Source organism: Glycine soja, chromosome 6 (genome assembly GCF_004193775.1).
Source record: "Glycine soja cultivar W05 chromosome 6, ASM419377v2, whole genome shotgun sequence".
NCBI lineage: Eukaryota > Viridiplantae > Streptophyta > Magnoliopsida > Fabales > Fabaceae > Glycine > Glycine soja.
The window spans coordinates 45727557-45747968 of NC_041007.1; the positions used below are offsets into that span (position 1 = coordinate 45727557).

General features: G+C 29.6%; 3 protein-coding genes across 6 annotated transcripts; 1 reads left to right on the forward strand and 2 right to left on the reverse strand.

Annotated features, from left to right (window-relative positions):
- Positions 1 to 1604: 1604 nt before the first annotated feature.
- Positions 1605 to 20314, forward strand: LOC114417214 (putative ribosomal-protein-alanine acetyltransferase). 2 transcript variants are annotated; one of them, XM_028382341.1, is made up of 4 exons: positions 1605 to 1883; positions 11362 to 11418; positions 11740 to 12005; positions 20086 to 20314. In XM_028382341.1, the coding sequence occupies exons 1-3, from the start codon at positions 1706 to 1708 to the stop codon at positions 11967 to 11969; spliced, it is 465 nt and encodes a 154-aa protein (XP_028238142.1). In that variant the 5' UTR covers positions 1605 to 1705; the 3' UTR covers positions 11970 to 12005; positions 20086 to 20314. The 2 variants fall into 2 exon arrangements, with proteins under 2 accessions (XP_028238142.1, XP_028238141.1); XM_028382340.1 differs by lacking the exon at positions 1605 to 1883 and having other exon boundaries at positions 11094 to 11418.
- LOC114417212 (protein ACCELERATED CELL DEATH 6-like) lies at positions 5151 to 9954 on the reverse strand. 3 transcript variants are annotated; one of them, XM_028382336.1, is made up of 4 exons: positions 9863 to 9954; positions 9110 to 9769; positions 6376 to 6938; positions 5151 to 6045 (listed from the first exon to the last, which is right to left on the reverse strand). In XM_028382336.1, exons 2-4 carry the CDS (start codon positions 9723 to 9725, stop codon positions 5344 to 5346), a joined length of 1881 nt encoding a protein of 626 aa, XP_028238137.1. In that variant the 5' UTR covers positions 9726 to 9769; positions 9863 to 9954; the 3' UTR covers positions 5151 to 5343. The 3 variants fall into 3 exon arrangements, with proteins under 3 accessions (XP_028238137.1, XP_028238136.1, XP_028238138.1); XM_028382335.1 differs by having other exon boundaries at positions 9110 to 9943; XM_028382337.1 differs by having other exon boundaries at positions 5854 to 6049; positions 9110 to 9943.
- On the reverse strand, positions 14267 to 18866 carry LOC114417213 (protein ACCELERATED CELL DEATH 6-like). Its single transcript, XM_028382338.1, has 3 exons — positions 18080 to 18866; positions 15496 to 16058; positions 14267 to 15159 (listed from the first exon to the last, which is right to left on the reverse strand). The coding sequence occupies exons 1-3, from the start codon at positions 18768 to 18770 to the stop codon at positions 14623 to 14625; spliced, it is 1791 nt and encodes a 596-aa protein (XP_028238139.1). The 5' UTR covers positions 18771 to 18866; the 3' UTR covers positions 14267 to 14622.
- Positions 20315 to 20412: the final 98 nt, after the last annotated feature.

Below are 20412 nucleotides of genomic sequence, written 5' to 3' on the forward strand. Positions count from 1 at the left end.
GGAATGTTGTAAATTTAATTTGAAAACTTTTTCAAAACAATTTTGCTACTGGTAATCGATTACCAAAGAGTAAAAACTCATTGGTAAAGGATTTTGTCAAAAACTCATGTGCTATTCAAAGTTTTGAAAAACTTTTTAATACTTATCTTGATTGAGTCTTCTCTTCATTCTTGAATCTTGAGTCTTGAATCTTGATCTTGATTCTTGAGATCTTGAACATTGAATCTTGATTCTTGACTCTAGACTTTTTTCTTGAGTCTTGAATTCTTCTTGATTGATCTTTGATTTACTTGAGTTGATCTTTGATTGATCTTTGAGCTTTTTGTCATCACCTTTATCATCATCTTTTGTTATCATCATTGTTATAATCAAAACACCTTTGAATCACTTTTAATTCATCATGAAGCTTTACTTCTACATCATGTATGCCATTTTATTAATAATAACAAACGAAAGTTAATAGTAAGGTATATTTGTCGTACTTTTTACACTTTTCAAAATTAAATTTTATCTTTTTATTTTTAAGAAATATATTTACTAACGAATTACACGTTAAAGTACAAAAGTAACTGCTCTTGAATCCTTGTTACTCATTCATTTATCTTACATGATAGTATTCCACGAGTGAGATTGAAGGACTTCGGTTTGGCTCGTCAATACTTCAATCAGAAACGTATCTTGCATTAGAATAATTATCATAAAATTAATAATATTTACATTATTTGTTTTAATTAAATAATAGTATACAGATAATTAAAATGTTAGGGCATTATAATTTAATTATTGTCAAATGTATTTAGTTCATTTGTTGAACATTATTAGCTCATGAAATTAAAGAAGATTTATTAAAATATTAGGTTTTTAATTAACATTTACTTTTAAATAATTAAAAGTATTTAATAAAATGTACTCCAAACTACAGGGATTGTCCGCCTTCGTGAATATTAAAAACTGTTACAGTCATACATGTCTTATAGCATGTTTGTTTACGCATCCAATTCAACAGGATCCACGTCCGACAGAAGCTTATATAAGTAGTTTCTGCGTAAATGTGATGCTAGACGTGGAGAGAGAGGACCAAATCCACGTTTACTAAATCTTTTTCAAACACACTAGTTTAAGACATAGAAAAGTGCGTAGGAAAGTTTCTCTCGAAGCATTTTTAAAAAGAAAAAAAAATTATAAATTAAAATAAATTCTTTATCAGTTAATCGTCAGTTAATTTTTAAATGTCTTTTAACTTTTAGAGAAATAATATGAAATAATTTCTATAAATTAAGTAATAAAAAGTTTATTTTAACTTAAAAAAGGTTATTTCTTTATTTATTCTTAGAAATGCTTGTGAACAAACAAACTTATCAAATAAACAAAAAAATCTAGTGACTGACAAATTCATATAAACTGAATTAGTCTATATATGCTATCAGGTCTCAAGTTCTGTTTTAACTCGACACTGACGAATTTACATAAACAAATTTTTAACATTTTCACATTTATGAAAATAAAAAAATATATTTTTGCATGAGCAAATTTTTGCCTTCACAAAAACATTTTGAATAACAAAAATCGATCTATAATTTCATTTACATAATGATTTTCTTTACCAAATAAACAAAATCTAGTGACTGACAAATTCATATAAACTGAATTAGTCTATATATGCTATCAGGTCTCAAGTTCTGTTTTAACTCGACACTGACGAATCATGGCGAATGTGGCGATTCTTGAGCTCAATGGAAACTGTGGTAATACAGTGGAAGAGATAGTGAAAATGGAGAGAGAGATCTTTCCCGAGCACGAATCACTGACTTCATTCTTTCACGATGAACTTAGAAAGAAGAACAGTGGATTGCTTTATCTTCACGTGGATGGCGAACTTGTAGGCTACACCATACATCGTTGGCTTTTTAGGCCTGTCAGGCCCTAGCTAGGGGATTAGCCGCTCATGGCCATTGAGGGCTTTACAACTAGGGGTGAAAGAAAGAATGGGTAATAAAAGCAAAGAATATAGAGAGAAAATGGAGAGCTCAGGCTTGGAATGCTGAGAGAAGTGCTATGAGGCGAGGTGTACGTTCTCCCTTGGCTTGGATCTCTATTTATAGGCGCAGAAATGAGCTTTGGGCCTTCAAAGGCACGCTTAGCGCGTTCAGATCGTGCGCTTAGCGCCTGCCACAAGCTTAGCGTGTGCTTCTGTTAGATTGTGCGCTTAGCGCGCGTAACGAATCCTACATCTTCGAGCTTAACGCCTCGCTTAGCGCCTGTGTTGCCTTGCACGCTTAGCGTGTGACGCGCGCTTAGCGCGCGTGTTGAGCTGGGCTTGATTCAGATTTTCTTCTTTTTCTTCAATTTCTGCCACCTTTTGCTTGTTGTACCTTTAGTTTTCATATCTGCAGCCAAAAAATTTAACTTAATTACTTTTCTAGCTTTTAATCACAAATAACTGCTAAATAATTAATTTTAAGTCAAAATTTGACTAATTTTTTACTATTAATTCATAATTATTTAACAGTTATCATCTAGTAACTAAATAAGAAAGTAGATAAAAGGAAATAAATTTGAAATTATGAAATTGTGCTACTTACTCTCAAATTAAAATGAACTCTCAAATTAAAATGATAGGTAAAATAGTATTTTTGATCTTCTTAATTATTTTTTATTTTGATTTTAGTCTTTCTTTAAATTTATTCACAAGTTTAATTTTTTATGTCAAATAAGATAAATGTGATCCCAAAATTATAAGAATCAAAAAGATCAAATTCTGATATTAACCAAGTTTCTTTTTGGTTGAAATAGTTTAATGGTAAAAATAAATAAAATAAAAACTTCCAAATCAATTATTAAATATTTATTTTTAAAAAATCATCAAATGGAATACCAACTTTTTTTGTGGGTGAAGACAAATGAGATAACAATAAATTCATAAAACAAAGTGCTCTCCTGAACTAAAATAATAGTTGTAGAAATGTTAAAATGCACTTTATTTTTTCGTTATTAAATGTATTTATTATCTTTGATTATTTTATATAGATAAATAAAAAATAATATATGAAAAAAATTATAAAATTAATCTAATATCATCATTCATTTGTAAATTTTGTTATCTATCATTAATATTTGGAGACCAATTTTTTTTCTTACTGGGCACTTATAATGGGACCAAGGAAGTATAAGTTTAAGCCTTTTTTTGCTGAGTTTATAATTTTAAGCCATGTACATAATTATTTATTATTGCATCACTTATTTTACATTTTGCATTTAATTTCTATCAGAACCTATCATTAATTTTTTATGTTTGTTACAAAAAACATGCTATTGGATCAAAGAAATAGATTAATAATCAAAATAAGTTTTTATCTTCTTAGTGAAATTTGGGTTAAATCCAACCCCGAACCAATGGATATAATGGATTCGGAACGAATGAGAAAGAGTCCATACAAAAAACAAAGGGGTATTTCTTCTTGCAGCCGGTAGAAATCAAGGAACACTTTCTTACATTATGAAAAAGATAACTCAAAATGTAAAAGAAGTGTTCCTTATTTTCATGTGGTGTATGAAGCTTTACCCAAATAAGTTTATGTTGTGTTTGGTACTAATGACAACGAAAATAAAATCTCGACCACAGAGATGAGCAGTAGGAGTTTGCTACCACCGAGTTTATAGTGAATTAAATTTAAGGTTAAGATATATTTTTCATGTTAAAAAATACAAAATGTTTAAAATTTGTTTCAGTAAAAAAACATTATTCTCATAAAATTAAAATTTGTCTTTTTTTTTTTTGAAACAAAATTAGACATCCAAACCTACATACATCGATTTTGTGCATTGGTTAAATTCATAATTGATGCAAAAAGTCATATTTTATATTTGTTATATGTCTAATCAATATAAAAATATCATATTTACATTATATGCATAGTTGGTCTAAAAACTCATTCTTGTAGGTTTGAATTTATCTAAATTTACGTTCATGTTAAAAATAATTACAAGAAAAAACATATTAAAAAATTTACAGAAATAAATTTTTAATATTTTCATATTTATGAGAATAAAAAAAATATTTTTGCATGAGCAAATTTTTGCCTTCACAAAAACATTTTGAATAACAAAAATGATCTATAATTTCATTTACACAATGATTTTCTTTACCAACTTAATATATGCATCATAATTAATTGGTTGTGCAACTTAATGAATTTTTATGTGTCTGTTTATTTCTGTCATTCCTATTTTCATTCATACCAATCAACTTTTCACAGTATTATTTTTACTCTACTTCTTACTCAGTACAAAAACAAACAACAGAATAAAACTTCTTTATTTCTATTTTAAAATTTATTTTTTTTCAAATTATTTCTCTACTCTAAAGTGTAAATCAAACAGTGTTAGAACCGTAAAAGATATGAGGAAAAGCCCGCACAATGAATGACTAGCAGACCCAAATAAATTGGTAGATAATTAAAAAATAATAAACTAAAAGTAAAGGGCAAGAATTTGAAACGAGATCACTGTGTAGAAACAATTTTTTTTTTTATTTTTTTCTGAATAATGTAGAAACTAATGTATCTGTGTTGTGCATCTGACTACATAATAACTTTTCTTATTTTTCTTCACCTAATTCTATCATTTTTTACATTTTCACGGAGAATTATTATGCCGTGATAGATATTGCTAGAAAAAGAAAACATCAAATCAGTGTTCATAATTCATAAATAATTTAAACAAGATCGGATTAGAAATACCATATTTATCTCCTCTTCAATTCCTTCTAAGGTTCTACTTCTACCCAGGGAAATTTCCTTATGTTCTATTTATAGATATTTTTTATTCCATTCTTAATTGTTAATTAAAGGATTTAAAATTCTAAATTGATTGTGCAAGTTTCCTGCAGCATCACGACCTTTTTTCTTTTTCTTTTGAAATTGCTTGCAACTTCAGGAACGTATTACAGAACAGGGAGCAGGACAATCCGGATTCAAAAACAGACTAAAAATTGAAAACAACATAGCAATAACGTTTTAAGTTTTTTTTTTCCTGATGAAGTCAAAACGTACGTGATGACACCTAACAATATTTTTTTCTTGATATATATATTTAAAATCTTAAAAAAACTTGAAAATAAAAATCATTTTTAAGAAATAAAAAACAGAAAATAAGCCATCAAATCAAACATTACCTTAATTTTTAACTAAATTTTTCAGTTTCAATTTGACAAACAAATCCCAAGTTTCATGTCATACATAAAGGAAAGTTAAATGAGCAAGATCTGAATTATCTTTCTTATTCTATCCCAGTAAAAACAATAATAACTTCTACTCAATTGCCTTGTTGCACATGCTCTTCTAATCAATTGTCCTTGTCCTTGTTTGCTTTCTGAGAATGAAGAAGAATTTTGGGCTTACCACCTATTGTCGAGAAAAGAATCGAACAGCAATAAAGAGGTCGAAGTATTGGACTATGCACTATAATTGCATCAGTGTTCGCTTTTTCTTGTAGATATGATAGTACTGAAGGTAGTATTAACGTAACGGTGTAGAAAGCGAGCACGCATCCAATGCCGCTTGTAGCAATTGTGAGTAAATAGTTATTGGCCACAACTATAACTACAGCAGCTATAAACGCCACTGGTGCTGCGAAAAAGGCATATAACAAACACACGAGCGAAAATTGAATTGTAGGAGTAAGTTCAGACTGAAGAACCATTCCCACAGACAGAAGTGCACATGCCATTGCGGAGCTACACATAGTTATGATATTGAAGATGGTGAATATCACGAATAATGGTTTACGAGCCAAAACTGCAGTTCCTCTAATTTTAGGGTTTGGGTCATCAGAGCTATATACACCTCCTGGTACAGTAAAAGCAGCTGCAAATGACACTGTCATCAACAACGCTGCAACAATCAAAAATGCCTGACGGGTGTCTTTTTCAGGCTGTGATTGGAGTTGAAAATCAGAGGTGTCTTTTTCAGGCTGTGGTTGGCGTTGAGAATGCAACATGTGATTTACATGGACTCCAGCTCTTTTTAATAACTTCATGGAAAAAATCTAGCTACATGGAAATATTGTAAAATTTCAAAGTAGAAAAGCAGAAGTAAACATAAAAAATAATTATGCATATATAATCAAGCAGTGGAATTTCATGTTGTGACTGAATATACAATAATAGATTAAAATTAAATAATATAAATCACGAGAGTTTAATAGATTATTTTTTTAAATGACCAAAAAGAGAATAATTCTATAATGGGGACCAACAAGTTATTATAACATAGGATTCAATATCGTTACATCTCATTTTCTTTAATTACATTTGATCTTTTCTATCCACAGAGACATGTTAATCTATTTATAATGAAGTCAAGATGAAGCGCATACCTCTCTTCTACGCAACATTGGATGTTTAAAGGTCTTACTGATATCTCCAGCCGTTAAACCGTCTTCATTCGTGAGATTCAGATCAGTCCTATTATCCTCTGTGATCAACTTGATAACTTGCGGAAATAAATTTTTGGAAGCCAAATGCAATGATGTGTTCCCATCATAGTCTTTCTGGTTTATATCTAGATCATCAGTGTTGCAATTTCCTAGTAGGTATTCTACCACTTTATCTCTTCCATTCTTTGCCGCAATGTGAAGAATGTTTTGACCCTTTTGATTGAGGAGAACATAAGGATTAATGGGCCATCCGGATCCAGGTTCAAAGAATTCTTTTACCATCTCAACACAACCCCTCTTGCAAGCAAGATGAAGGGGAAGACGGCCCTTCTTGTTTCGTTCCAAGGCAGTTTGATCCAATTTATTTAGCAATGATTTTTTTAATAAAATACGAAATCCGTCAACATAACCAATGTCAGCTGCATAATGAAGGGGAGTATTTCCATCTTCATCCCTTAAATAAACTAGCTCGGGCCTTATTTCTATAATCGCTTGTATCACAACTACAATAGAAGAAATCAAAGTAAAATAAATTAGTTAGGTCTTGTTTCAGGACATGATTAAAAACTATTAAATATTTTAATTGTTGGTGTATGTTTTTATTCTTCTCGCTTATATTTAATTGAATGAGTTAGGAATATTGTGAAGAATTATGTTTAATATTATGGGATGATAATCGAATTATGTTGGAATCCTAGATATCTTATCTTACAAATTAAAGGTCTTATCTTAACTTAGAAGAATAATATGAGAATCAAGACATGTCAAAAGAGTAATCAATGATTAGATTTTAATGTGAACGAGTTATTAAGAAGACCAAATTAAAATTAGATGTCTTCATAAAAAAATATAGTATTAGATGTTACTAACAAATAACTTGAGTTTCACCTAATTTAGACTTATGTAACTCTATATATAAACGAATTTGTAAGCAAAGGTCAAACTATCAAGATTCTACAATCAATTTTTATTCTTCCTAAATATTGTGTCTACATCTCACAAAGGTCATAGAGGTGTAGCATAAAGCGATAGAAGTAATACTCAAATCTTAAGGATGTTGAATAAAGTGTTATCGCATAAAATGTCATAGTGTAAATGAAAGCCGTCGAGAAATCAAAAATCAAGGATATGTTACAAATGATATTAGACTAAACTTCTCTTCCAGGACAATGTGGTTCGAGGAAGAACCAGACAAAAGCTGGTGAGCATATAACACTCTAAACAAATCATGCCAAAAAGGGATCTAGAGACCGTATAGTTATGTATAGTTATGAGACTATACGGTTGATGATTATTTAAAGGATTGGTATTACTTATATCAACATGGTGTACATATTTTTTTGATAGTCTATCACTTAAAATTTTTACAGTTAAACATGTTAGGCTTGAAACAATTTCAGGATGAATGATATTCTAGGAAATTTGCCAGAAAACATGTAAGTGAGAATAAAATACGTCAACAAATCTCATTTTAGCTTGTGAATATAGTAATCCATCATATAAATAGGTAGAACTGGTTGTCAGGGTCTCAAAAAAAATTATTTAAGTTGAAGTATTCATATCAATAAGAATGTTAAGTGGATTGTTATAATGTGAAATGCAGGTAAGAGTTACTGAAAAGTAAAAAAAATCATAAATGTTATAGGCTATCCTTTAAATAAAATAGGTTGATAAAATTATATTTTATCTAACTTATTTTGAGTGAAAATGAGGTTAGATAATTTCATCATAAATAATTGATGAAATTTTCTTATGTATTACTTTAAATGGTTACTTGCATGTATTAATTTAATTAAATATTTATGATTATTTTTGCTTAGATTGGGTTAGACAATTCCTAAAATTTTTAGATCCGAATTAGTTAGTAAGTTGATCCATAGACTTATATATATATATATATATATATATATAAACAAAAAAAAGTCTATAAACCGACCTCTAAATCGAAAGACTTCAACTTTATTTAACCCATGACTAGTTTTGTCTAACCTAATTGTGAATATTATTGATTGGTATAAACATATTTGACTAATTCTATTTACAAGTTTATTCATCGAGTACTTAATTCTTCTAAAAAAAGTATTTAATTGGAAATTAAATTTTTATTCAAGCACACGGACCATAAATCAAGCACTTTAATATTCATTTTATCCTATTATAATTATTGTGTAAAAAAACATTTCAAAATAATTGTTATTTTAATTTTTTAATATAACATTAATTTTTTTCACATATAATATTAATAATAGGCTTAAATATATTTAAGATCTTTAATATATATTTAATTTTTATTTTAAGTGTTTAATAAATTTTTTTGTTATACCAAATCTATGATATATTAAAAATTTTATTTAAAATTTTAGTCGTCAATTAAATGATATCGTGATATTATCTCAATAACTTTTTTAATATATATTTATTATTAGAATGATATCTCATTATTATTTAATTTATGATAAAATTAAAAATAAAACTTTTAATATATGAGAGATTTATAATAATAAAAAAAATATTAAGACTTTACAAAAATTAAATATATTTTAAAGATCTAAAAATTATTTAAATCTTAGTAATATTAATGATGAACAATAAAATTCATAAATAAATTAATGATAATGTAACATTAATTTCTTATCATTTAAAATAATAGTAATTTGGTGTAAAGAAGGATTACCTTTTTTTTTATGGTGTATAGCTGTGTGGAGTGGAGAACTTCGACGACACTGTGAAAGCGGCTGGTCCGCAGGTAATGGAATTTGCAACAGAAGTGAGAGAATTTGCTCATTACCATTCACCACTGCCAAACACAGTGGTGATCTCTTTGACTTGTTCAAACAATAGGCTACAGCCTTATCCTGGTCGAAAATATCTTTAACCACATCAACATCCCCACTGTAGACAGCCTCGTGCAAAGGAGTATTCCCACATTCATTTGTTTCTCTTGTTATCTTTTTATCTTTCATCTCATCATGTGTTGACTTCTTTGTGGCATATTGGGAGAGAATCAACTTGACTATATCATATTTCTTAGACCTCGCAGCAACATGAAGTGGAGTGTCACCTCTTACATTTCTCCTAATTAGAAGCAAAGGAAAGAGATCACAAATCATCTCCACAATCCTTTCTTGCCCCAAATTTGCTGCCACATGAAGCAGTGAATCACCTGCTAGGGTGACTTTATCAAAAACATCAGACAAACGTAGCTTATTTTCCTCACACTGTTGCTTCAACACCAAAAAAAAGTTAGCACCATGTCCTTCTTTAACAGCTTCATACAACTTGTAAATCATAGCTTTTCCAACAATTTCCTTATGCAGTAGTCCCACTTGTGAAGCTGTATCAACATCAATTCTCAGTTGGTCCATGATTTACGTATGCTAAGCGATTAAGGTTGTAATGTAATTGCACAGCTGAGAACTCACAATACCTGTAGTTGGTAGTATTAATCAAGCTAGGAGTGAAAATGGATATGGTATATGGTATTGGTAGGTAGAAAATTCTTGGTTGAAGTGAAGTCAATTTTTCACTTAGTCTACTTCCATTCCCACGCCGCCATCTTAGACTCTTCGTTTGTGACAGCCTGGCAAGACAATGGCAAAGACTTTAACAAGTCAATTCATCTTAGTCTACTTCCATTCCCACGCCGCCATCTTAATAATAAGTTATTTCTAACTTACTAACTTATTATTGTAATTTTAATGGTAATTTATATTGTAAGTAGGCTAGATAGAGCAGCCAGCCCAACCTATTTTAAGTGTAGCTAGTTAAATACAAATCCCCTTCACATGCGTCAAATGCCCTCTATGAAGCTAATGGGCTCATAAAAATATTCACCCATGTTTAGCTCCCTTGGCATATGCTAGTTGGCCAGTTACGTTGGACATATAGTTAATAAAAAATAATTTAAAAACAAACATGTGGCCAAAAAATAAAAATAAAGACTAAATTAAATATTAGTAAAATTAACTAAAAATAACAAATCATATTTAAAGAAATTTTTGCGGGTGTTGACTTGCTATAACCCGCGATAGAGAACTTGTATCTGTTTAATTCATAACTTACATAAAAACAAGTATTAAAAAAAAACATTTAAACGAATGAATTGAACCTATATTTTTTGTGGTCTCACTTAACAGAAATTAATTGTAAATCCTAGGGCTGTATCAAAATTTATAAAAAAAATACCAGGACCCCAGGTTCAAATTTATAAACCCAGCTCCATAAGTTTATGAAACGAGTGTTTAATTAAAACACCATATCTGATTCGACATCCAAACCTACATGCATCCATTTTGTGCATTGGTTAAATTCACAATTGATAAAAAAAGTCATATTTTACATTTATTATATGCATAATTAATATAAAAATATCATATTTAATTACATTAATTGTATGCATAGTTGGTTTAAAAAATCATTCTTATAAGTTTAAATTTATCTGAGTTTAAGTTCACGTTAAAAAATGACACATTTTAATTTTTACATGAAAAAACATATTAAAAAATTTACATAAACAAATTTTTAACATTTTCACATTTATGAAAATAAAAAAATATATTTTTGCATGAGCAAATTTTTGCCTTCACAAAAACATTTTGAATAACAAAAATCAATCTATAATTTCATTTACATAATGATTTTCTTTACCAAATAAACAAAATCTAGTGACTGACAAATTCATATAAACTGAATTAGTCTATATATGCTATCAGGTCTCAAGTTCTGTTTTAACTCGACACTGACGAATCATGGCGAATGTGGCGATTCTTGAGCTCAATGGAAACTGTGGTAATACAGTGGAAGAGATAGTGAAAATGGAGAGAGAGATCTTTCCCGAGCACGAATCACTGACTTCATTCTTTCACGATGAACTTAGAAAGAAGAACAGTGGATTGCTTTATCTTCACGTGGATGGCGAACTTGTAGGCTATGTCATGTATTCTTGGCCTTCTTCCTCGTATGCCACTATCACCGAGCTCGCAGGTTTCACCCCACTTCGTTTTCTTATTTGCATCTAAGTCACGAAATAGTGGTTGCATTCAAAATTTCAAATTTCGTCTTTTCTATGTTAATTTTTGTGCTGGCGTTCTCAATTCAAGTTATGACCATAACCTGTTTGATGAAATTACCCAATTAAAAAGATTAAAGCTTTTTTTACTACTTGTAAAGATGAGACTGATGTGGTCTTCTAAGTCGTCCTCATAAACCTTAGATAGTAAGAAGTGTTTTGAAACATTACTTGTATTGATTCTTCAATTTTTTGGTTATTCATAACATGGGCATGCCATATTTTGGTCTTGTTAGTTAAGGAGCAATGGAGGGGACAAGGCCACGGAGAGGCTTTGTTGAAAGCAGCAATTCAGAAATGCAGTACAAGTAAAGTTTTGCGCATAATGCTTCATGTGGATCCCTTGAGGACTCCTGCAGTGAACCTTTACAAGAAACATGGTTTCCAAGTTGACACATTGGTTGAAGGGTACTACTCCTCAGATAGAAATGCTTATAGAATGTACTTGGACTTCGATTCAAGTTGAAGGAGAAAATGAATAACATTTGACACATGATCTGTGGTTAATTTAAAGAATGTAAATGACTCAAACTATTCATAAATTATTCAAATTTCATTTATTAAATGTTTGATCAAGTTTGATTGTTTAATTAAATGAGGAAATTAAAACTTAAATTTAAACTTAAATTTAGATTTAATTATTTAGATGAGACAAACTCAAACTTTACAAGTTTATTGTTATGGTAATAATAAGTTATTTCTAACTTACTAACTTATTATTATAATTTTGATGGTAATTTATATTGTAAGTAGGCTAGATAATTTTAAGTCTAGCTAGTTAAATAGAAATCCCCTTCACAAGCGTCAAACGCCCTCCATGAAGCTAATGGGCTCATAAAAATATTCACTCATGTTTAATTCCCTTGGCATATGCTAGTTGGCCAGTTACGTTGGACATATAGTTAATAAAAAAAAATAATTTAAAAACAAACATGTGGCCAAAAAATAAAAATAAAGTCTAAATTAAATATTAGTAAAATTAACTAAAAATAACAAATCATATTTAAAGAAAATTTTGCGGGTGTTGACTTGCTATAACCCGCGATAGAGAACTTGTATCTGTTTAATTCATAACTTACATAAAAACAAGTATTAAAAAAAAAACATTTAAACGAATGAATTGAATCTATATTTTTTGTGGTCTCACTTTACAGAAATTAATTGTAAATCCTAGGGCTGTATCAAAATTTATAAAAAAAAAAATACCAGGACCCCAGGTTCAAATTTATAAACCCAGCTCCATAAGTTTATGAAACGAGTGTTTAATTAAAACAGCATATGTGATTCGACATCCAAACCTACATGCATCCATTTTGTGCATTGGTTAAATTCACAATTGATGCAAAAAGTCATATTTTACATTTGTTATATGTATAATTAATATAAAAATATCATATTTAATTACATTAATTGTATGCATAGTTGGTCTAAAAAATCATTCTTATAAGTTTGAATTTATCTAAGTTTAAGTTCATGTTAAAAACTGACACATTTTAATTTTAAAAAAAACATATTAAAAAATTTACATAAACAAATTTTTAACATTTTCATATTTATGAGAATAAAAAAATATATTTTTGCATGAGCAAATTTTTGCTTTCACAAAAACATTTTGAATAACAAAAATTGATCTATAATTTCATTTACATAATGATTTTCTTTACCAAATTAATATATGCATCATAATTAATTGTTTGTGCAACTTAATGAATTTTTATGTTTCTATTTATTTCATTCATACCAAACAACTTTTCACAATATTATTTCTTACTCATTACAAAAACAAACAACAGAATAAAACTTCTTTATTTCTATTTTAAAATTTCTCTACTCTAAAGTGTAAATCAAACAGTGTTAGAACCATAAAAGATATGAGGAAAAGCCGGCACAAGGAATGACTAGCAGACCCATTAAATAAATTGGTAGATAACTAAAAAATAATAAACTAAAAGTAAAGGGCAAGAATTTGAAACGAGCACAAGTTTCTGGCTTGGTGTAGTGGCAATGCTGGGGTTGGGGTTAAGCGAGTAATGTATTTATTCTTTTTTGCTTGATGGCACTGGACTATTTATTATTATCTGATTCAGTAATATATGTATCCGTATTGAGGGAGTAATCACAGTGTAGAAACTTTTTTATTTTTTTCTGAATAATGTAGAAACTAATGTATCTGTGTTATGCATCTGACTGCATAGTAACTTTTCTTATTTCTTCACCCAATTATATCATATTTTACATTTTCACGGAGAATTATTATGCCGTACGTGATTGATATTGCTAGAAAAAGAAAACATCAAATCAGTGTTCATAATTCATAAATAATTTAAACAAGATCGGATTAGAAATACCATATTTATCTCCTCTTCAATTCCTTCTAAGGTTCTACTTCTACCCAGGGAAATTTCCTTATGTTCTATTTATAGATATTTTTTATTCCATTCTTAATTGTTAATTAAAGGATTTAAAATTCTAAATTGATTGTGCAAGTTTCCTGCAGCATCACGACCTTTTTTCTTTATCTTTTGAAATTGCTTGCAACTTCAGGAACGGATTACAGAACAGGGAGCAGGACAATCCGGATTCAAAAACAGACTAAAAATTGAAAACAACATAGCAATAACGTTTTAAGTTTTTTTTTTTTTTCCTGATGAAGTCAAAACGTACGTGATGACACCTAACAATATTTTTTTCTTGATATATATTTTTAAAATGTTATAAAAAATTGAAAATAAAAATCATTTTTAAGAAATAAAAAACAGAAAATACGCCATCAAATCAAACATTACCTTAATTTTAAACTAAATTTTTCAGATTCAATTTGACAAACAAATCCCAAGTTTCATCTCATACATAAAGGAAAGTTAAATGAACAAGATCTGAATTGTCTTTCTTATTCTATCCCAGTAAAAACAATAAAAACTTCTACTCCATTGCCTTGTTGCACATGCTCTTCTAATCCATTGTCCTTGTCCTTGTTTGCTTTCTGAGAATGAAGAAGATTTTTGGGCTTACCACCTATATTTCTCGAGAAAAAACTCCTCGATCAAACTGGAATAAATAAGTGGAAGTGATGACTTAGATTTAATTTCATCAGTCATCAAAGTTTCATTTGCTCGACATTATTTTATTAGAAAAATGTAGAGGATATAGTGAAAGGCTCCAATGAGGATTGTAGCACCTGCGAGTAAACGGTTACTGGCCACAACTAGAGCTACAGCAGACAAAAAGGCCACTGATGCTGCCAGAAAGGCACATGTCAAAAACAAGTGCGGAAAATGAATGTTACGAGTTAATTTAGACTGATTAACTATTCCCACAGACAGAAGTCCACATGCCATTGCAGAGCTATACATAGTTATGGTATTGAAGATGATGAATATCCAGAATCCTGGATCACCAGCAAAAACTGCAGTTCCTCTAATTTTAGGGTTTGGGTCATCAGAGCTATATAGACCTCCCGGTACAGTAAAACCAGCTGCAAATGACACTGTCATCAACAACGCTGCAACAATCAAAAATGCCTCACGGGTGTCTTTTTCAGACAGTGATTTGCGTTGAAAATCAGAGGTGTCTTTTTCAGGCTGTGGTTGGCGTTGAGAATGCAACATGTGATTTACAGGGACTCCAGCTCCTTTTGATAACTCCATGGATAAAATCTAGCCACATGAAAATATTGTAAAATTTCAAAGTAGAAAAGCAGAGGTAAACATAAAATAAAAAATAATTATGCATATATAGTCAAGCAGTAGAATTTCATGTTGTGATTGAATATACAATAATAGATTAAAATTAAATAATATAAATCACAAGAGTTTAATAGATTATTTTTTTTAAATGACCAAAAAGAGAATAATTCTATAATGGGGATCAACAAATTATTAAAACATAGGATTCATTATCGTTACATCTCATTTTATTTAATTAAATTTTATCTTTTCTATCCATAGAAACATGTTAATCTACTTATAATGAAGTCAAGATGAAGCACATACCTCTCTTCCACGCAACATTGGATGTTCAAAGGTCTTACTGATATCACCAGCCGTTAAACCGTCTTCATTCGTGAGATTCAGATCAGTCCTCTTATCCTCTGTGATCAAGCTGATAACTTGCTGAAATAAATTTTTGGAAGCCAAATGCAATGGAGTGTTCCCATCATAGTCTTTCTGGTTTATATGTAGATCACCAGTGTTGCAATTTCCTAGTAGGTATTCTACCACATTATCTCTTCCATTCTTTGCCGCAATGTGAAGAATGTTTTGACCCTTTTGATTGAGGAGAACATAAGGATTAATGGGCCATCCGGATCCAGGTTCAAAGAATTCTTTTACCATCTCAACACAACCCCTTTTGCAAGCAAGATGAAGGGGAAGATGGCCCTTCTTGTTTCGTTCCAAGGCAGTTTGATCCAATTTATTTAGCAATGAATTTTTAAATAAAATACGAAATCCGTCAACATAACCAATGTCAACTGCATAATGAAGGGGAGTATTTCCGTCTTCATCCCTTAAATAAACTAGCTCAGGCCTTATTTCTATTATCGCTTGTATCATAACTACAATAGAACAAATCAAAGTAAAATAAATTAGTTAGATCTTGTTTCTGGACATGATTAAACAATATTAAATATTTTTGTTGTTGATGTATGTTTTTATTCTTCTCATTTATATTTAGTTGAATGAGTTAGGAATATTGTGATGATTCATGTTTTGTATTATGGGATGATAAACGAATTATGTTGAAATTGTAGATATCTTATTTAAAAATTAAAGGTCTTATCTTAACTTAGGAGAATAATATGAGAACCGAGACATGTCAAAAGAGTAATCAATGATTAGATTTTAATGTGAACGAGTTATTAAGAAGATCAAATTAGAATTACATGTCTTCATAAAAAAATGTAGTGCTAGATGTTATTAACAAATAATTTTAGTTTCACCTAATTTGGACTTATGTAACTCTATATATAAAAGAATTTGTAAGCAAAGGTCAAACTGTCAAGATTCTACAATCAATTTGTATTCTTCCTAAATATTGTGTCTACATTTCACAAAGGTCATAGAGGTGTAGCATAAAGTGATAGAAGTAAATTCAAATTTTAAGGATGTTGAATAAAGTATCATCGCGTGAAATGTCATAGTATGAAGGAAAGCCGTCAAGAAATCAAAAATCAATTATATGTTACAAATGATATTAGAGTAAACTTCTTTTTCAATACAATGAGGTTCGAGAAAGAATCAGGCAAAAGCTGGTGAACATATAACACTTTAAAAAATTCATACCAGAAAGGGATCTAGAGACTGTATAGTTATGAGACTATATGGTTGATGATTACTTAAAAATTTCACTGTTAAGTTGTTAGGCTTGAAAAAATTTCGGGATGGATAACATTCTAGGAAATTTGTTATAAAGCATGTAAGCGAGAACAAAATATGTTGAATTGATTGTGGGGTCAGTCATTTTAGTTTGTGGGGTCAGTCATCCATCATAAAAAATAGGTAGAATTGATTGTTAAGGTCTTGGAAAAATTTATTTACATTGAAGTATTCATACCAATAAGAGTGTTGAGTGGATTGTCACAGTGTGAAGTGCAGTAACTTAGAGAAGTAAAAAAATCATGAATGATATAAGTTATCCTTTAAATAAAATAGGTTGATAAAATTATATGGTTATCTAACTAATTTTGAGCAAAAATGAGATTAGATAATTTCATCATAAATAATTGGTGGAATTTTCTTATGTACTACTTTAAATAGTTATTTGCATGTATTAAACAATTCCTAAACTTATTAGACCCGAATTAGTTAGCAAGTTGATTCATAGGCTTTATATATATATATACACACAAAAAATAAGTCTATGGACTTACCTTTGAATCGGAAGACTTCAACTTTATTTAACCCATGACTAGTTTTGCCTAACCTAATTGCGAATAATACGGATTGGTATAAACATATTTGTCTAATTCTATTTACAAGTTTATTTATCAAGTACTTAATTCTTGTAAAAAAAAAGTATTTAATTGGAAACTAAATTTTTATTCAAACAATGGACCATAAATCAAGCACTTTAATATTCACTTAGTCCCATCATAATTATTATAATTATTGTGTAAAAAAATACTTTAAAATAATTACTATTTTAGTTTTTTAATATGACATTAATTTTTTCACATATAATGTTAATAATAGGCTTAAATACATTTGAGATCTTAGAGATATATATATATATATAAAATTTGTTTTAAATATTTAATAATTTTTTTCATTACACTAGATGTATGATATATTAAAAATTTTGTTCAAAATTTATGTGGTTAAATGATGTCATCTCAATAACACTGTCAATATATATCAATTATTAGAATAATATCTTATCATTATGACAAGATTCTGAATAAAACTATTAATATATAAGAGATTCAACAAAAATTGAATATATTCTAAGGACCTAAAAATTATTTAAGCCTTAATAATATTAATGATAAATAATAAAATTCTTAAATAAATTAATGATAATATAACATTAATCTCTTATCATTTAAAATAATAGTAATTTGGTGTAAGGAAGGATTACCTCTTTTTTGATGCTGTATAGCTGTGTGGAGTGGAGAACTTCGACGACACTGTGAAAGCGGCTGGTCCGCAGGTAATGGAATTTGCAACAGAAGTGAGAGAATTTGCTCATTACCATTCACCACTGCCGAACACAGTGGTGATCTCTTTGACTTGTTCAAACAATGGACTACAGCCTTATCCTGGTCGAAAATCTCTTTAACCACATCAACATCCCCACTGTAGACAGCCTCGTGCAAAGGAGTATTCCCACATTCATTTGTTTCTCTTGTTATCTTTTTATCTTTCATCTCATCATATGTTGACTGCTTTGTGGCATATTGGGAGAGAATCAACTTGACTGTCTCATATTTCTTAGACCTCGCAGCAACATGAAGTGGAGTGTCACCTCTTACATTTCTCCTAATTAGAAGCAAAGGAAAGAGATCACAAATCCTCCCCACAATCATTTCTTTCCCCAAATCTGCTGCCACATGAAGCAGTGAATCACCTGCTATGGTGACTTTATCAAAAACATCAGACAAACGTAGCTTATTTTCCTCAGATTGTTGCTTCAACACCATAACAAAGCTAGCACCATGTCCTTCTTTAACAGCTTCATACAACTTGTAAATCATAGCTTTTCCAACAATTTCCTTATGCAGTAGTCCCACTTGTGAAGCTGTATCAACATCAATTCTCAGTTGGTCCATAATTTACGTATGCTAAGCGATTAAGGTTGTAATGTAATTGCACAGCTGAGAGCTCACAATACCTGTAGTTGGTAGTATTAATCAAGCTAGGAGTGTACGTGGGAGTAGTAAATGAATTAAATAATTAAAATATATTATTTTTATTAATGAATTAAATAATTAATTGGCATCTATCATTATCGATCAAAGGATGGGGTGTGTGAGTGTAAATGGATATGGTATATGGTATTGGTTGGTAGAAAATTCTTGGTTGAAGTGAAGTCAATTTTTCACTTAGTCTACTTCCATTCCCACGCCGCCATCTTAGACTCTTCGTTTGTGACAGCCTGGCAAGACAATGGCAAAGACTTTAACAAGTCAATTTTTGTTTTTTTTTTTTCTCAAAGACAGAGACCTCTTGAACTCTTCCAGCAATAAATGATTTGTTCTTCTGTACAATCAAACCTAATAATGATCAAGCATTTTATCGCATGTTTAATTTAAGGGATATAATTATTTTTCATATACCATATGTTGGTTCCTATTTAACATATTTATGCACAAATTTATAATTATTATGATGGATGATATATAGATGCAAAATAAAGCATAATATATATTTTAGAATTTAAATAAGTTGAGATAAAATCATATACTTATTAATATTCACTTTATCTAAACATAAACATATATATTCACTTCCAGGTTTTTTTTGGTTCGTTTAGATTGTTTTTTGGTTCTTGAAAACTTCCAGTTACTTATATCTAGTTCGTATATTTTTTTTCAGGAAAAAAGAAACCCAATAAAATGAAGTAAATTTGTAAGTTGTGCGCTGTGTTTTATTTCAATGCTTAGTGTCTTAGTGATTAATTAATTAATGAAGTAAATATATATATATATATATATATATATATATATATAAGTAAACGTTGATTACTTTTATTTTATTTAATGAGATTATGTTAAAAATATTCTTCATTTAATAATGAATAATTTATGTTTGATGTCAAATTTTAAGGATAATTTTTGGTTATTCATAACATGGGCATGCCATATTTTGGTCTTGTTAGTTAAGGAGCAATGGAGGGGACAAGGCCACGGTGAGGCTTTGTTGAAAGCAGCAATTCAGAAATGCAGTACAAGGAAAGTTTTGCGCATAATGCTTCATGTGGATCCCTTGAGGACTCCTGCAGTGAATCTTTACAAGAAACATGGTTTCCAAGTTGACACTTTGGTTGAAGGGTACTACTCCTCAGATAGAAATGCTTATAGAATGTACTTGGACTTCGATTCAAGTTGAAGGAGAAAATGAATAACATTTGACACATGATCTGTGGTTAATTTAAAGAACAATTTTATAACAGATGAAGGACAAGCATTTTAATAAAGAGGGCTTGTAGTTTTTACTTTTGTTTTCCAAACAGAAAATGGAAGATATATGTTCTGCAATTGTCTGTACTACTAGACACTAGTACATGCTTTGTCAATGACAGGTAACATTGTGAAAATGTCTAAAGAAACTATAGAAAGATTGATGATTACGAAGGTGGAAATGCTTAAAATAATTTTGAACCTTCTATTGATAGTTGAAATATTTTGAGTTTACGAAATCATAAGCCAAATATATTTGAGATTCAACATCATTTTGTTTGTATCAGCAAAA

Excerpts from the sequence above, each read along its gene's own strand:
- LOC114417212 (XM_028382335.1), bottom strand. The coding sequence starts at position 9,800 with ATGGACCAACTGAGAATTGATGTTGATACAGCTTCACAAGTGGGACTA. Across the intron at positions 6,939-9,109 it reads TATACACCATAAAAAAAAAG|TTGTGATACAAGCGATTATA; the intron begins GTAATCCTTCTT and ends CTTCTATTGTAG. Across the intron at positions 6,046-6,375 it reads CAATGTTGCGTAGAAGAGAG|ATTTTTTCCATGAAGTTATT; the intron begins GTATGCGCTTCA and ends CCATGTAGCTAG.
- LOC114417213 (XM_028382338.1), bottom strand. The coding sequence starts at position 18,770 with ATGGACCAACTGAGAATTGATGTTGATACAGCTTCACAAGTGGGACTA. Across the intron at positions 16,059-18,079 it reads TATACAGCATCAAAAAAGAG|TTATGATACAAGCGATAATA; the intron begins GTAATCCTTCCT and ends GTTCTATTGTAG. Across the intron at positions 15,160-15,495 it reads CAATGTTGCGTGGAAGAGAG|ATTTTATCCATGGAGTTATC; the intron begins GTATGTGCTTCA and ends TCATGTGGCTAG.
- LOC114417214 (XM_028382341.1), top strand. The coding sequence starts at position 1,706 with ATGGCGAATGTGGCGATTCTTGAGCTCAATGGAAACTGTGGTAATACA. Across the intron at positions 1,884-11,361 it reads CGTGGATGGCGAACTTGTAG|GCTATGTCATGTATTCTTGG; the intron begins GCTACACCATAC and ends GCGAACTTGTAG. Across the intron at positions 11,419-11,739 it reads CACTATCACCGAGCTCGCAG|TTAAGGAGCAATGGAGGGGA; the intron begins GTTTCACCCCAC and ends TGGTCTTGTTAG.